This window comes from Agelaius tricolor, unplaced genomic scaffold, assembly GCF_023055355.1.
Source record: "Agelaius tricolor isolate 1412-34295 unplaced genomic scaffold, bAgeTri1.0.p SCAF_5, whole genome shotgun sequence".
Lineage (NCBI taxonomy): Eukaryota > Metazoa > Chordata > Aves > Passeriformes > Icteridae > Agelaius > Agelaius tricolor.
In genome coordinates, this window is record NW_027269265.1 from 21984367 (window position 1) to 22001770 (window position 17404).

The 17404-nt window shown below is 44.0% G+C and overlaps 1 protein-coding gene across 5 annotated transcripts in view; it reads right to left on the bottom strand.

Annotated features, from left to right (window-relative positions):
• ADCK1 (aarF domain containing kinase 1) overlaps positions 1-17404 on the bottom strand; it is a 72623-nt gene that overhangs the window by 22182 nt on the left and 33037 nt on the right. For all 5 annotated transcript variants that reach the window (XM_071426722.1, XM_071426723.1, XM_071426721.1 and 2 more), the window contains one exon: positions 602-760. In XM_071426722.1, coding sequence (XP_071282823.1) covers positions 602-760 — 159 coding nt within the window. The remainder of the gene's footprint in view (positions 1-601; positions 761-17404) is intronic.

A 17404-nucleotide genomic window follows, 5' to 3' on the forward strand; every position in this document is an offset into this window, starting at 1 on the left:
CAGGAGCTAGGCATTTAAACTTTTTTCCTAGCTGAATCCCTCATTTGTATATTTGCCCCTGTTAGGTGACCCTCTCTGTATTTCAGTGTTTTTGTTTCCACCATTAATCAGTTCAGCATTATGGAGCTGATCAAGAAACAAAACTGAATCATAGCAACCTCATCTACTGTTGAATCCACACTAGAATTTAATTGAAAAACATGCTAATCATGAACAATGATTTTCCTTGACCACACAGGCCTGACTACAAGAGATCAGTTCATGGTCCTGAGACCAGTTAATGAGCACACGGGCTGAAAAGAGACTTCAGGACTCTCTACTTCTTAAGTCTTATATGGACTTACTATAATGTCACTAATCTTTACCTGTCTTCTCCTCCTTCCCTCTTACCCTGTTGTTCAGTCTCTCCGTCCATACAATCACCAGCACTGCAATCCTCACCGATTTTCTGTATTAATCCTGCAAGACAGCATCGATCTCTGTGGACGTTTCAAAGCCACAGGTTGGTGTTGTTATACCTGCTTACACCATAGATGAACGTGGTCCCCATACACTTCAATGGAAATTATTCTGTAAGTTTGAAATCAACATGTAATTTTACCTCCATGAGCAAAATATCCTTGGAGCTCTGAGCTTGGACTTTGGGGTGCTGGATTTTCACTGCCACTGTTCTCCCATCCTGCAGCACTGCTTTGTGTACCTGGGCTAGTGATGCTGCTCCCAAGGGAGTGTCCTCAAAACTTATAAAGAGCTCTTTTATCTGCCGAGAGAAGAGAAAAAGGCATCAGCTTGGAGTAACAGAAGCCATGCTCAGGAAAGCCCTGCCCACAGGCCAGAGAGTTCACGTGCCAAAGCTGGGCAGACTCAGCCCTTTCATAGTTCTTCTGTCCCCCCTCTTAGCCTTGTCATTGCTTGGCCTCTGAGTGAAGCCTGCCAAACACGCAAATGCCCTGGAGATACTCTGCTTATGGAAACCTATGACAGAGTCCCAGCAGCACATTTCATCTTGGACTTGTAGTGGCCAGGCAGTGTGTGAGACTTCTTCAGGATGTCCTAAAAATGGCTTGAAGTGATTATGGTCAGCATCCTGGGTGCAGAAGCCAACAGCTGCTCCTTTGCATGTATTTCTTTTGCAGATAATTAATACCACCCATGATCACCCTGAAACCTGACAGTGTGTATTCCTGTGCATTACAGCAGCAGCAAGCTTACTTGGTGAAAGCCAGCACGTGACTGGGGAACAGTGGTTAAGGGCTGCATTAAGGGCAGGGGGGACAAAAATTGCTGTTTCAACCATGACAACTTGGCCTGAAAACATGCTTAATGTGATGGACTTTGCCACACCTTCCATAAAAGTAACCAGTTCTCTCAGCTCAGAAAAAGCACCAATCAGGGACAGCAAAGCACTTGGCAAGCAGGAGAGGAAATTATTAGAAGCTCTGGCTGAGAAATTCAGGACTATAAGGAAAGTTTCAGATGAAGTAGATTTACCAGGAGCAGGTCCAGGAAGCAAAATCCAAGGTAGACAAGGGTGAGGGCAAAGGCTCACCTCCCCTGCATAACATAGCACCCTGCTAGAGACCCTCTTGACAGCACCAGGCAGCACAGGCTCTGCAAACACTACAACCATGGTAATGCAATTTCAGCCTAGCTGATGAGCCAGGCCCCTCCACACAGTCAGTCAGCTCACAGCAAGGGCCAACACAGATATGTGGCTTCAGGCATAGTTCATATTATACTAGCTGAGGATTTTTCTCCTGCTCTGTAGGGCAAGGTGAACATAAGCTCTGAGGTTTCCAGAAGTCAGCAAAGGGACCCTGTCCCACCCTTCTAGCAGGCTCAACTGATTTCAAGTGAGCAGTTGAGAAGCCTGTTATTTATGCAGTAACAAAAAAGAAAGAATGTCAGTGCATTTTTATAACCTGCTTTTTAAAAGGTAATTAAAGATGGGAGCTGCAGCAACCTAGCAATTAAATATGAATAAAGACCTTCTAAGCAAAGCCTTAAACGAATACTCTTTTTGCTGAAAAGGAAGAAAAATACTACAAGGAGCAGCCTGTTCCCTCCTGCAGCTGCCAAGGAATGGGCCCCCTCCCACACCACCCCACTCCTTCTCTCCCAGCCCCTTCCACAGAAAACTATTGCTAACAACAAACTGGAGCATTTGCAGTAATTAGGTACCAACACAGACTCAGCTGCCTCCAGTAATTCACTAGGAAGGTTCATTTTATTTATTTAATTAATTCTCTTTGGTCCTGGCGGCAAAATCAATTAAGTAAAACAACTGCATTTAAAAACAACTAGTTATGTGTTTTTTAATTACAGCAGGTCCATAATTCAAACCTATTGACATTTGTGTCTCAAGAGAAAATGTGTTCAAGACACAGGGACTTTTACCTTTATGTGAAGTTTATGTATTCCCTGAAGAAAGAATCTATTGAGGGTAAAGATTTAAGGTGGCCAAGAGCCTGCTGGGCTGTAAGATCCCCTAAGAAAGAAAAAAATGCAAAAAGAGAACCTGCCACATGAGGTCAAGCTGGGATTTTCTTCAACTCTCTCACTACCCTACATCCTTGTATCAGAGGGATGTATCCTTTACAAATTGGTTACTACTCCAACTATCATAAAGCTGGGTAACATCCCCCAAAGGTTAAAATACAGAATTGGGTGTTCACTGGCTTGATTCCAGTAAGGTACATTTTTAGCAAGATCATATATAAATTGCATAAAATTCCATCTGCTCTGGATTTCAAAACCTCTTAATTGCCTACACTGTCAATCTAGCCATTTTCATGAGAACTGAATGCATACAGGGGGAAAAAAAACTGCACATGTTCCCTCTGGCAGGAAAAATACACCTCATTATCGTGTGACTAAGTTTTCTAAAGAAACACAGTTGAAGAAAGCTGTGTCTAGGAGTTATTTTGTATTGAAGAGTTTAATTTATAAACTCTTTACTTAGGACATGGAAGTCAGGTTAGCAGTCTTGTCTGTCTGAGCCAGCTCAGTGACCTTCCCACAATTCCAGGGCAATTTTGTGCACGTTCACAGACTGCAAAGACAGCAAGGCAAGGGACTGCAATAGGGCCACAGAATTGATGGGTACCCCAGGAGCAGAAGGGCAGAGCATGCACAGGGGGAGGGAGCAGATCACAGCCGAGCCATTACATGAGCAGGTGTGAGGCTGAGATAAAACTGAAGCACAATCATGGCTGGGCTCCAGGACCCCCCACTTAGCAAATGACCCTCGTTCATTATGGAATTGTCTTTTCTGAGCTAGCTGGAGGCAGCTAATGCCTCTGCTGCAGGCTGTGTCCCAGACACACAAAAGTGAGCAAGAGGCGGTGTGACATGGAAGCGGAGTGAGCCTGGTTCCCACACTGCCTGCCAGGGAGTAGGGTCTTTCCAAATGAAGGTGGCTGCACCCATTTCATGCAAGCAGGGAGTTCTTGGAACAGGCTGCAGGCTCTTACTGCTCACAAGCACCCTTAACAAAAATTGTCATTTCCAGAATGGACAATTAGCAAGCAAACGTCTGGGACAGTCTTGGAGCGCACCTGACTTCAGGAACTCTCAAGTTTTTTCCAGGCTACAGCTGGTCTCAAATGGCCTCATCAAACTCGCTGTTACCATCTGTAATCCTGGCAGGAGATGAAACAGCCATAATTTCCCGACAGGTTTAATAAAGGTTTAAAAGGAACTTTAGGGCTGCTCTTTCAAAGGAGCAGGATAGCCAGCTGCAGGCTTACAGCCGTGCAGGTGAGCAGTGTCCCTGCACACAGTGGTTTCCCTTGCTCCTTCCGCAAGCCAGGTCCCCACCAACAAGCACATGGTCCACCAGCAAATGAATGTGCGCTGTACTTCACTTGCTGGAAACACAGCCCTGACTGTTTAGTTCTGAAGAATGAAGCTCATTTAATTTTAAATATGCAAAATATGCATGATTATTGGTATTAGTATTCACACCTCAAAGAAGTGATATAAAAGCTCTAACAGGATCTATTTACTTTGACACTTACTAGTATGTATTTGTGCTGAGGTTGCACCTAGAGACCACATTAAGCCCAGAGTGCCATGGTATGAGATGCACAGCCACCATGGGCCCTGCAAAAATTCATGCTTTCCAGGAATTCCCAGATGTCAGCTACAGGCTTCCTCACATGCTGAAGTGCTTTCCCAAAGCACAGCTGCTCTTCCCAAGGTCTGCAGCACATACTACCTGATGCCACAATGCTGGGCCACCAGGATGCCTCAGTGTTTTTTGCAAATCCTGTCCTTAAACACTTAGGAAGATACTGGAAATCAATTGGATTTAAGCTCCCAAATCCTGAGTCCTTTCTGAAAGTATTACCTTACATGACCTGCCTAAATGTTCTGAGAAGTCTTTGACAGAGCTGGGATTTAACCCATACATCCCAAGTTCCAGTCTGATATCTTAATCTCTGAACCATAACAGTTAAATGTGCATGTCTTGCTAGCTAATTTCTTTTGAAATATATTGCCTCTTAATCCCAACCTTTTTATATCCATGTTTTTCAGCAAATGATGGAGTATTACTGCCTGGTTTCAACTTGCCCACTTCACAGAGAGGTATGTTTTCTTCCCTCCAGAAAGGCTGCTAGCACAGTGCTCTGGAGCAGGAGCCTAAGTCATGGAGCCCTTCCCCAGCCCAGCATTATATAACATCGTTCTACATGAGATGCAGTGGCTCTGCTCTGCCACTGTGATGAATGTTGGCCATGTGTCAGCAGTTTGTTCAAGACAAATTTAGGAAGCAGTGAGATGCGGGATTGCTAACAGCAGAAGGCATCAGGACTTTTGGAATTCACTTTATCAACACTAGCACGCTATTTGCTCTCAAATTCAATGCCCCTCCTGGTTTAAGGAATGTCAACCTCATCCTAGGCTGGTCATCTTTTCAACAAGATACACATAATGGCTCATGTTGCCAAGGACTCACTGATCCCTGCAAGTCTGCAAGACCAGAGCTCTAAGTGTGAGAAAAACATTACTTTGTTGTGGAGCAATATACTTCCCAGACAGCGAGGGTTTTTTCCCCATCGTCCCTGCCCTTCTATCCCCTCTACGAAAACAAAATGTCACAGTGTTGCTCTGAGAATTATTAAGACAGCAAAAACTGAAAGATTAGATTTATCATAGTAGACAGTGGATTATGAAGAATAATTCATCAAACATCAGAACAAAAAGCCCACAATTTATAGGCGGCTTTGTTGAGTCAGTGAAATCTGATTGGACTTCTCCCCACCTAATGAATGCCAAGCTTAATTGATGGTTCCTAAATTCATCTGTCAAGAACATGTATTTATTAATCCAGTATTTTTAATAATATTGTAGATGTAAACAGAACAGTGGTTTTGTTTTCAATGGATTTGCTGGTGTTCATATTACATTTACACATACGTGCACATATACAGAGAGGCGTACGCTGCATCCAAACGAATGCAGGTAAAGGTATGTGTGTATTCTCATGCACAGAAACAATTACCTATGCTTATTACAGAAAATCCCTGCATCTTTCAGTGCACAGGATGGAAAAGTAAGGTGGTTCTTTTCAGGGGCAGAGATGCAATAAGGTGGCTGCCCAGAATTTGGAAGAGCTGAGGTCTAACATTGTTTCTCCTTGATATCCCCTGTGACACTGGGCCATGCCATGCAACAGCACTCATGCTTCAATGAGCAGAATCAGGGCTGTCAACACAGCTAGAAATCTGCCCTTGTCTAATTTATAAGGTCCAAAATTTTTAGCTTTGCTTTTAAAAACCTATCTGTATAATACATATACAACAATTATTACACACAGCCACAAACATGTCACTTCACATGCCAATGGTACACATTTGTTCCTGACATGCCAATCACTGCTAACTTTGTTAATCACTGCTAACATTTCACAACAATAGCACAAAATCAGGGCTGTCCATCAACCATCAGCATTTCTTCCAGAAAAACATGACTCAGGTGGGGTGTGAAGTTCACTTTTTCCTGTTATTTCTGCCTTGTACCACTTTGGACCTCTGCAACCCACTACCTGCTAAAACCCTGAGAATCTTCTCTGGGATCCTACCAACAGCATTTCTCAGTTACAAAGGCATTAGTGTTACAGAAAATGAACTTTGCTAAAGGAAGAGTCCTTGATCCCCCTCAGCCAAAGACCAATGTTCACTCACTCATTCACTGTCTGATACCTAAGATCCTGGCTACTTCCTGATCTGCTCACCTATGAGCCTTTTCCTATAGTCTCTTTTGGCTAGACAAGCAGTGGAAAAGCCTACACAAAGCCACTCTTGTACTCGTCACATCCATCCATTGAGCTGTGCAGCAATACCACAGTCTACTTGACTTGTATAGTACCTTTAATTATTACAGAGCTATACCTTGAGGAAAAAGCACCTTTTATTCCATCCCTGATGACCCCTGCATAATAGTCTGTGCTCAGACACACTCATGGTAGTTTCATTTATTTTCCTGAGTCAGATCCTTAAGACAAGGCAGAACTGTCTGAGACTATCACTCATCCCAGATCGAAACCTGGATCCCAGTGGTGACAGCTACAACAGGCAGTAAGAGCAATGAGCAGACAGAGCAGATGTATGTCTTCTGAGACCCTGTGTGTGAGGTGGACCTCATCTCCCATCCCTCTAAAAGGTGAGCCACTTACCCATGGCTCCCGCAAATAAACAACATTCAGCCTAACATAAGCAAGGATTGTGATGGCCAGACTGGAACATAACTGGCTCAGGAACATCGCCCTGATCAGCCCAAGGAGATAAATGTTTTTCACCAATTAAGCTACTGGATGTCCTACTAGCTTCCAGAGACACAGGATGCTAAAATTAACAGATTAGCTCAGCACCCAGAGATGCTTTCAACAGCTGAGAGTTCTACAGGTTTTCCAATAGCATTTCACCACAGCCTCTCCTGTGTTTAGTTTCATTCAGCTGTTCTTTGTCCAGGTTCTGGTTTCACAAAGCACTCTGAAAGCAGAGAAACTGCACAATATACTTCTGATGTAAGGCAGATATCAAGCTAAACTATAAGAAAGCAGAGTCCAGACATCATCTGCAGGGCTAGCACAACATCTTTGGTAGCACAAACATATAGATGAAACCAGAGAAAGGAAACAGCAAAGCTGGGATGTCTCCAAATAAGTTTCTAATCCACCCACCTGTGTGGGTGAACATTATTCCTGGTCAAAGTACTACATCCAGGTAGTTTTCCCTCATGTTTATAATCTCATACACAGAATTACATTCCAAGAAATTCTATTTCTCAAAAATGTCCATTACCAAGGGAAAAGTTTTGCTGTTGGAAGCTACATCATAATTTTAAGCTGCAAATCCAGTTCACTTCCCTGTGGAGAAGATGGAAGGTGGAAGAACCTTGCATGACTGAATCAACTACTTCCTCAGAATCCCCAAGTGATAACAAAGGGATTAACAGTCCCTCTAACACTGGCATGGACATTGAGAAAATGCTTATTTTCTGTCCCTAGATGCAGTTAATTAGCATAATGACCTGTGACCTGTTCAGCATCCCACTTCTTTCCATCTTAAAATATAACAAAACATCTTGTGCAGCTAGTCATCTTCCTGATACCCTAAACCACTTCTGCAGCCCAGCCTGTCCATGACTGGCCTCCAACAGCAGCCAGTGCTTCCTTATCCTAATGGTCAAGCAAGAGTCCACTAACAACTATGCTTGTGTGGAAAGCAAAGATGTAAAACTGCAGTTTTTCTCTCTACGTGCACAATAAACACTGTCACTGTGCACTCTATTTTGCATGACATAAGTATCTCATAGCCTATGCAAAATGCACAGACCAAAGCAAAATAAAGCCAAGGTGTGTATATACATATATAATCCTGTTTGCTTTCCATTCCATCATGCTGAAAAAAAAATAGGGATTTGTGAGCTACTTATTCACTCCAACAATGCAGGCTATGGGGCAGATGCTTCCCTGCTCTTCCCTTGCACATACAAATGCCCCGTTTAATTTGTTCTTTTATCTTTCTCCCAGTTGAGCAATGCTCATTAAATCCACTCTTTTCTCTCTTTTTGGGAAAATGCTACTTGCTCTTCATCTCTTCTGTCTGTGAGGATGGAGCCACACTGGTCAGTTGTTCAGACTGGAGTCACAGTCCTTCAAGAGCACACAATGATGCCACTCCTAGCCATCTTTTGTACTTTAATTGAAAGCATTCTTTCTTTTTCCTCCCCCTGCTAACAAAGGAGGGTCTCATTTGTTACACCAGTGCACAGTGGAAACACAGCAGAAGACAACTCTGCTGCATCCCATCTGCCCAAAGGGATTCTTATTCCATGGCTGAGGTAGAGCAGTAGTGGCCCCTTTATATTAAGATTTTCAAGGCTTTCTGTGTTCTTTGCAGCTCTTCAGCTCCCAAGCAATAGAGCTGAAAGTGCTAACATAGCAGGAATATCCCAGTAGCTCCTAAGGAAGGGAAAAGTCTCCTCAAGCCTTCTGCTCTCTTAATTGCTCTCTTAGTATATCTGAGCAGCTGGCTTATCCTTTTCCTAGCTTTCTGGAGATGTTATACAAAGCTCTGCTCACAACCTCTACCCCCACCACTGCATCTGGATAATAGCTCACATAAAATTCTCACTTCCTTTCTGCTGACTTGTAGTTCTGGCTCTGTACTCTACACCAGCCTGCTTCTAGCCAAACTACGATTTCAGCCTGCTTCTCAGTCATCTTCTTTCAGTCATATCTCTGTTCACATTCAACAAAGCCAAAGCACAGTTCCTAATCTTCTCAGTCAAGACATCCCTTATATCTTTCTCATCACAACAGAGAATATCACTAACTTTCTGTCAAGCATGCCCTCAGCCTTGACCTTATCATCAACACTGACCTCCTTTTGAGGTCTGAATCTAGACATCAAGTGCTAATGCTCACAAATAACAGGTGAAAACAAGCCAACTGTCCCCCATCCCCTCAAAGTTCCAATTTCTCTTGAGCCACACATGTAGTAAGATTTATGGAGGTCTCCAACACATAGAACCCCTTGGCTGAATTCCTAAAGACATATTCCCAAAAGACATATTCCCCCTAGAGCTGCCAGCAGCCTGGTGCAAAGACAGAACATTTCTAAAGAATCATCAAATCACTGAACAGCTCTGGTTGGAAGGGGCCTCAAAAGACAGCCTAGTTTAACTTTTCATGGGAAGGGAAGCCTTGAAAATCTCCAGTGATGAGGTCTCTCTCCCACCACATCCCTGGGGAAGTTGTTGCCATGACTGGAAGTTCTCAATGTAAAAAATTTCTTACCTGTAACAAGATAGAGCCTCACTCGAAATGCCACAGAGATGGGGCCAGGGGGCACAAAAGCAAGAAGGTTAGATTTAACAAAGTGCCCAGAAGCATACGAACTTCTAAGACCATTTTGACTCCAGATATAAACACATTGCTGGCACGCACTGGCTGAAACCTGTGTAGGAAAGGATCAAGGAGCCACAATAAACAAGCTCCATGTTAGTTGCAGCCAGGCAGGGGGAGGCTCAGAGAAGACTGCAGAGAGGGCCCAAGGGCCCTGTCAGCAGTAAGCCTGCACAACAGCAGCACTCCTGTGAGAAATAACCAGCTGCCAGAGCCTGAGGTTATATGGGACACACATCACCTGTGCCACCTTGAGAAACACACATCACCTGTGCCTCATCTTAAAGGCCTCTGATTCAGCTTTGAGCGCCTGAAGTATATAAGACAAAGCAGCGGGGGGCTCAGGGTTCAAGAAGTATATAAGACAAAGCAGGGGGGCTTAGGGTTAATGTGTATGGGCAGTTTTATGTGACTATACAGAGTGTGATGAGGGGATGCTTGGAAGAGGTCAGGTACAAGGATTTGGTCAGGAAGTGAAGCTGTGCCAGGGCTTGAGCACAGAGTTAAAAAGGAAGCATGGAGCAGGGCATTTGTATACACAGCTTGTATGGGGAATGGCAGGAAAAGTCCACCCACAGAGAGGCAAATGAAGAAAAGGGTTAGGATGGTGTTTGTGTGTGTGCAGAGGCAGGGTGTGCAGGAGAAGTGGAGGGTTCCAGCAGTGTGTGTGCAGGACAGGACTGCAGTTGTTTCAAAGTATCATAGTTTGGGTTAGAACAGACCCTAAACATCTAGTTCCAACCTCCCTACCACGGGCAGGGGCACCTTCCACTAAACCAGGTTGCTCAAAGCCCCATCCAGCCTGGCTTTAAACACTTCTAGGAATGGGGCAAACATGATTTCTCTGTTCCAGTACCTCACCGCTGCCATAGAAAAGAATTTTTTCCTAATATCTAATCTAAACCTACTGTCTTTCAGTTGGAAGTCATTCCCCCTTGTCCTATCACTACCACACCCTTGTAAAAGTCCCTCTTCAGCTCTCTTGTAGGTCCCCTTTAGGTGCTGGAAGGTGCTATGATGTCTCTCCCAATCTTCCTCCAGGCTGAACAACCTCAACTCTCTCATCCTGTGTTCACAGGAGAGGTGCTCCAGACCTCTGATAATCTTCATCACTTGGGACAAAGAGCAGGAATGACAGAAGCAGCATTGGACAATCCAGCAGCCTGTCACCAAGGTGGACAGGGGCACAGTACAATGATGACATGCAGAGGGCAAAGCCCAGTCCCAGACAGATTCTGCCCAGTTATATCCTTTCCCCGGCTTTGGTTATAATTACACAGATACAAGCAAGCCTGAAGTCTTATTGAAGCACAACACTGCCCCAGATTAATAGAACAGGGAAGTAGGAGTAGGGATCTGAGGTGGACCTGGAAGTACATGAAATCTGGCAGATGTGGGCGGGCAGCCATGCCTGAACTGAACTGGTATGAAGAAATGGATATAATAAGGTCACTATTTTAAAAGAATTATACTTAAAAGGTAGTAAAGCTCTGCTGAAGATGTAAAGCTCATAAGCCAGTTACTGGTGTTAACTGTGCCTTGATGGGTATTGAAACACCAGCACACATGGCAGACAAGTCAATATGAAAGACACAGCTATTCAGCAGTCCACACCAGAGACCGAGATGCAGGGAGTATACAGGAGCTGAGGTAGAATAACTTACAAAGAGGTCTGGATGAGGCCCTAGAGTTTGTATCCTCTGCAGCCAACTCTCAGGAAAAAAACATAAAGAGATCAGTAAAAGTCCCTCAAGAGAGACAACTGCATGACAAATTAAATCCACAACTGACTTCACCAATAGTGTCACTGGCACCATGCATTAGATCATCCCTAATGACCAGCCATACAAACCATGGAGCCCTGAGCTCTCTGCACTGATGCAAAGAGAAAAGTCCTATGCTAAACCAGCCACATCCTGTCCTGTTTCCTTCTTGTCAATCTCTCCTCAGAATATAAACTTTTCCTTTCTTCTCCTGACCATATTCCCCCTACTTTTCACATGTCTGCTCTGATCTGTCTGCCTCTTCTACAGCTCACTTATCTGTCTTTCTCCTCTTCCTCCCATGCTTTTTCCTTGCCCCCAGATCTTAGTGCAGGGCTGCCAAATCCCTGTTTCAAGGGTGTAACCAGCTGATTTTCTTTCCTTAAAGCAGTGTCTGCTCTCATGTAAATTACCCTCCAAACCGAGCCTGTGAAACGGGCATGTTCACTAAACTCTATGAATAGGAAAGTAGGCACAGCTGGCCTATTCATAATCAACATAAAAAATAGATTAGCACTTTACAGATTAAACATTATTGTTTCAACAGTTAACATAAATCAACTACACTTACAGGCCTAGCATTGCTGCTGCCACTGCAGGGTGACAAGTACTGCAAAGGGAAGGGCTGACAGTCCATGGTGCAGTAGGAAACAGCCTGAATGCAAGTTCTCCTCTGGCATCCCCAGTATGTACTGCTAGAGGTTGTTACCAGGACAAAAGCCGGCTATGGAAACAAAGTTAGGGGGGTAATTTTGATTAATTCACATGCATTTCCAAGCAATCTAACAACCCACTATTCTAAAGCCAGAATCCAACTGCCTTTCTTCCTTCCCTCAGGCTGATGCAGCTCAAAAATGGAGCAAAAAAGTCATCTTCTGGAATAGGAATGGGGCAGGAAGCCTCTAAATACTAACTGGTATGTAGCTCTGTTTCCTATAGTTCAAAATATTTGGGCTTCTGTGGATGAAGATAAACAGTTTGGGGGATTCCATCTATTGTAACCATCTCCAAAAGCACCTCTTTAGAACTAAGGATTCACCTCACCAAAGAGGGGCCAAGTACTGAGATCCACTTTAGACATGTCCTGTGGAGAGCAAGGCCAGGAGAGAGTATCCTGGAAGGGTCAGGCTGCACTTTCTCCCTTATCAGGTACAAGATACTAAGTCACTGGAGACACTCAGTCCAGTGATCACACATTGTGATCAGTGTGCTATGGCTGTGTAGTCATTAGAGAGATAAAGCCCACAGAACCAGTCTGCTCCATTCCTTTCCATTCCTTCCTGCTCACTCACTGAGAACCACCCACTGTCTCAAATGTTTATCTCGGAGCAGCCATTCTGTAATTTCTGAGCTGGTTTTAATGACTGCAAGGGACTGGCAAAGGCCTTGGCCAGGATATCCCATTAAGAACCAGCTTCACACCTCTTTCAAACAAAAAGGAAAAAAAAATAGAAGAGGAACAGATTAGGTTATGGTCCAAAGGACAAAAGATGGACCGGGAGGGAGGCATTGGCTTATAGGTTTTCTTGGCAGCCAGGGCAAAGACATTTGCAGTTTACAAAGGGCAAGGCAGGAAAAGTTACATGGAGAGACTTCTTTACTATAACCCCTCTTAATAAACCCTGGTAATTTTAATTGCTCTAGCCTCCTTCTAGGCTTTCTTGATAAATGGGAATAGCAGTTAATAGACCTGAACCAATCAGCTACATCCAATAAGGTGCTTGAGAAAATTAGCTTTGTTCTCCATGCACAACTGATACCAACTCAGTTTCATTCATTATCCAAAATGAGCTAACGAATGTAAATTTTCTATTAATAATCTGAAATTTGGAAGGATTGGTGCTGAAGAGCCTTTTCCAAGAACTTGCCAATTAGAGATGCAGTGATTATGTGAGCTTTGTAAGGAAGAAACTTGTAGGTTTGCTTAGCTGAGCTCTCCTGGCACAAGCAGTAGGCCACATGAATTTACTTCTTCAGTTGTCACAGACAGCTTCAGAGGTTTGGCTCTGAACTACACATCCTGTAAAACTAAATACTGTAAAGCTTACAGAAAATAAGTGCAAAATATGCCTAATGTTCACATACATAACATGACAAAACTTCCTCAGGCTGGTCTGCCTATAAGGAACAAACACACTTTGCTGACTAATGGTGTAAAGAATGTTCAGACACCTTAGATCCCAATTTTTGCCTCAGTTCTCAAAACATAAAAGCATGTTGAGTGTGTGGCTTCTCATAAGGAGAATTTCCAATGCTCCTAGCAGTTTTTCACAGGAAAGAAAACTTGCAAGCAGAGTTGAAGTGTTTTTATAGCTCAGCATCCTTCCATAGAAATCAAGAGCTTCCTGTCAGACAGATCCCAGAAGTGCCATAAAACAAAACGTATTAGATCACTGTACATCTTATAAATTCATAAAAATTCTATGTGACTATTCTGTGTGTTAGAAAAATACAGATATGCCAAGGTCAGGCCCTGGAACTCCTTATTTCATCTTATGTCATTTGTTTCACCTACAAATAACCTATTGCCAAAAGTTTCCTGACTCACTGCATCATGTTCTCATGTTTCTGATGGGTCAAGAGCCGAGCAACTGTGCAGATGTAAAATTGTGAAAGAAATTAGGAGATAATAACTAGGCAGCATCAAGTAGGATATTAAAAGATCAGTGGGCAGGCAGATGATGGGATTTTTCAATCCCTCAGAGAAAAATCAGGCACAGTAAACCCAGCCTGTGTCAAGATCAGAACATCAAGAGTATTTCAGAGAGTATCAGCTGTGGGCTTTGAAACAGAAGCCAGTCCCTCAACATAGCACCTCAGTGTTTCTGCCCTGACACAGATCCTGCCTGGAGACTGCTGAGCAAAGGAAATACACACTTGAAAAAAGAAATTCTCCATATGCAAGAATAAGGACTATTAATCCCAGTTATAGACTGCAATTTCCAGCAATTGTCTGAAATTGGAAGGGTTACCCACATGCTGAAAAGTGTTTTCTGTCAATGGCTTGAGCATTGCTGTGCAGCAGATGCACCACCTCTGCAGGACATGGACACTGAATACAGCCTGACACAGCTGCTGTGTGTACTCTCAGCCAAGATGTATTTGCTTCAGAGCAACACTTCAGGTATAATCAGAACTCTGAGAAAACTGTACTGAACACAGCTTACTGTCTGCACAGACACTGAGCCAACAAATTCCATGCAGGTACATCATACACTAACCCCCAGGCACGTAAAGAATTTGTAAATTGAAGGCAAAAAATGCCACTAAGCATCCAGTTCAGAACTATTCTTACCAGGCCATTCCCCATTGCACTTCCTATCTGAAGCTTTTCTCTTCCTTACAGAAGGCCCTCCAAAACTCCTTCAGAAAATCTACTGTCCAACTTCCTATATTGTAAATCTTACTAATTTGAAAGAAGTCAAAAGAGGTTATCCTCTAATCTATACTCAAAACCTTCCCTCTCTTAGACTAAGGGGCCTAATGTACCCAGGAAGAGGCTGCCATGAGCAGGACCCAGCCAAATTCTCCCAGGAGCTCTGAGTGGAGAGAAAACTCATGTAAAGAGACAGTGCCCTCTTCAAAAGCTCCTCTGGCAGTAAGGACAGCAGGCTGTCCTTGGCACGACAGTAAGGGTCAGTAACACTGGAGCTTGCATACAGAATGAGCAGGGACACAAGAAACAAAGCAAGGTTCACTACCTGAGCCACATAAAGCTCTCTGTTTGCTTTCCCCATCTGCCCTTGGAGCAGCAGTTCTGGACAGATGCTGCCCACCCAAGGGCTCGGTGTAGAGGCAGCCACACTGGGATCTGCCAGTGACTGGGGCCTTTTACCAGAGACAAAGCAGGGCAAGCACAGCAGAGGCTGCAGCAGCAGCAGGGACCTGCACAGGCAGCCACTTGTGCCTTTCAGTTGAGTAATGCAGGACCATTTGTTCTGGGTGACATTAATGCTATTCGCCATCCATCTCAGGCTCTTTAAATTACCTTTTTATGGCCAAAATCCTTTTCATAATAGATAAAAATCTCTTTTTTATATCCCAAGTTATTGAAAGAAATGTGAAGGTTTTTTATTTGTCATTACAGTTTTAATAAAAATGTGGTTTTTATTGACGTCTGCTTGGAATCCCTGCTGGGTGTACTGCAAGAGACTCAGAGTGGTGGGAGAAGGGACATATCTTCCCATCCCACTTTCCAGCCCCTAACACTGTCAGAGTAATGGCCACCACAGCTTAGCTTCCACATTGGTGGGTAATGGATGGTAATGCAGAATGAGTGACTGACAACACCCATAGCAGGGAAAGAGGCTCAGGTGACCTAGATGTGGCTGCCCAGAGTCTGTTAGGGATGTAACACTTCACAGACCATCACTGCAGACCATTCACAGCACAGTACTGCTGGCTGGAGATAGTGTATTAGGACAGAACGAGGTTCACAAGCCACAGGAGACCTGGGTGTTTGGCAAAGCCATTCTGCATCAGTCCACAGCCCCAAGCAACCACAAGAGGGACTGTGCACTGTGGTATACATCAGTGCTTGTGGGCAGAGCACTCAACCACAAGGCTCTGCAACACTGCAGGAAGCAGGCACCTGTCCTGACATCCTGGAAGGGTTAGACAACACTGCTCACCCAGGAAAAGGCATTCTGGAGCCATAATAGAACCTGCAGCAACCTTCATTATGACATGAAGACTTTGTGATATAGCACAGTAAATGAAACTTCTCTAGAGCACCATATGGTTCCAGCTACAGAAAGTGGCTCATTTTACCCTGGGAATAACTTGGATGCTGTAGGACATGCGGCGTAATACCCAACAGCCTATTGAAGGCCTTGCTCTTCTCCCACAGGGCTGAGCATTACTTGAATCATTCTGCAAATCAGAAATAAGCATATGTCTTGCCAGAGCTTAAAGTGCTCATTGACAATTCCAAAAGAATCAGGGAATCAGGTCCATCCTTCTCCCTGTCACTGGGACAGCAAAGGCTGCCATACTATACCAAGAACTCATATAGAAATAGGAGTAAAAATAGTTTTTTCTATTTGTGTTATTTCTTATACTTTCATAGCAGTATGAGGACTAGGAAATCTCTTGCACTGGGGATTAGCACCTTGCTATGGTCTCATTTTCTGTCTTTCCCATGGCAGTACACATGGGCATACAAGTTCTGTCCCTCCCTGTCAAATGTCCATGCAGCATCACTGCAGATCACTGCATTGACCATATTCCCAGGTGTATATGGGTACATTTCAAAAACAGATGAATAATATTTCATGTACCCAAACCAAAAAACACTTTGGGAACTTTGGAAGTGCCCTAGTTCCAATCAGGACCAGGTTCATTTTTTGCAATAGCCGTGAGTGGTGTGGCCAGGACCCTAAAGTTACTTGATACCACTTCATGCCATTGCCAGTGGCAGGAGAAAGGGACTCTCTTCCAAGGAGAAGGGGCTCCTTCCAATCGAGTTAAAGTGGTGGACAGAACAGTCAGGTATTGTTTATTGTCAGGAGCTTTTCATGTAAATTGCTTCGTCTTATACCTTTTGTTATTAATATTGTTGCTGTTATTGTTTGTCTTCTTATCTCATTGCTGTTTCCAGTAAATTGTTCTTATCTTAACCCATGATCTTTTGATAACATCTGAGACTGCTCAGCTTCAACCATTTCTACTCCTCTGCAACAGTTCCAGGACCTGTTAGATGTGAAGGTAAGTCAAGAGACAAGGAGAGACACTCATTCCCTTGGCTAGCCACATGCCTTACACCAGCCCATCACCCCCAAACAATGACAGCCTGGACACAGCACCCGGGCAGCTGCACTACACAAGCACCCCCTCAACATGGGAAAGACCTTGCTTGGGACCACACCACCCTCAGATGCGGGGGGGTGCAAACTTTATCCTTGCCCTAATCCCCAACCAAACAACCTTACGCAAGAGACAGGAGCAATGACTAGAGAACCTGCCCAACAGGAACCTGCCAGAAAGGAGCAGGAACTGGGATATTTCTGAAAGGAAAGAGTGAGAGATGGGGAGGAAGGGAGTGTCTCCAACAAAGAAAATTACCTCCAACATGAGTAAAGGCTTGGGTAGATTACGGAGTACACAAACATATCAAGAGGGAGAATAAGAAGCCTTAGGGAAAAGGTCAATAATTAGATGTAAAAATGCCAATGTGTAAGGATGGACTGGAAGCTGATGAGCAATAGGCTGTGAAAAGTGACACCTT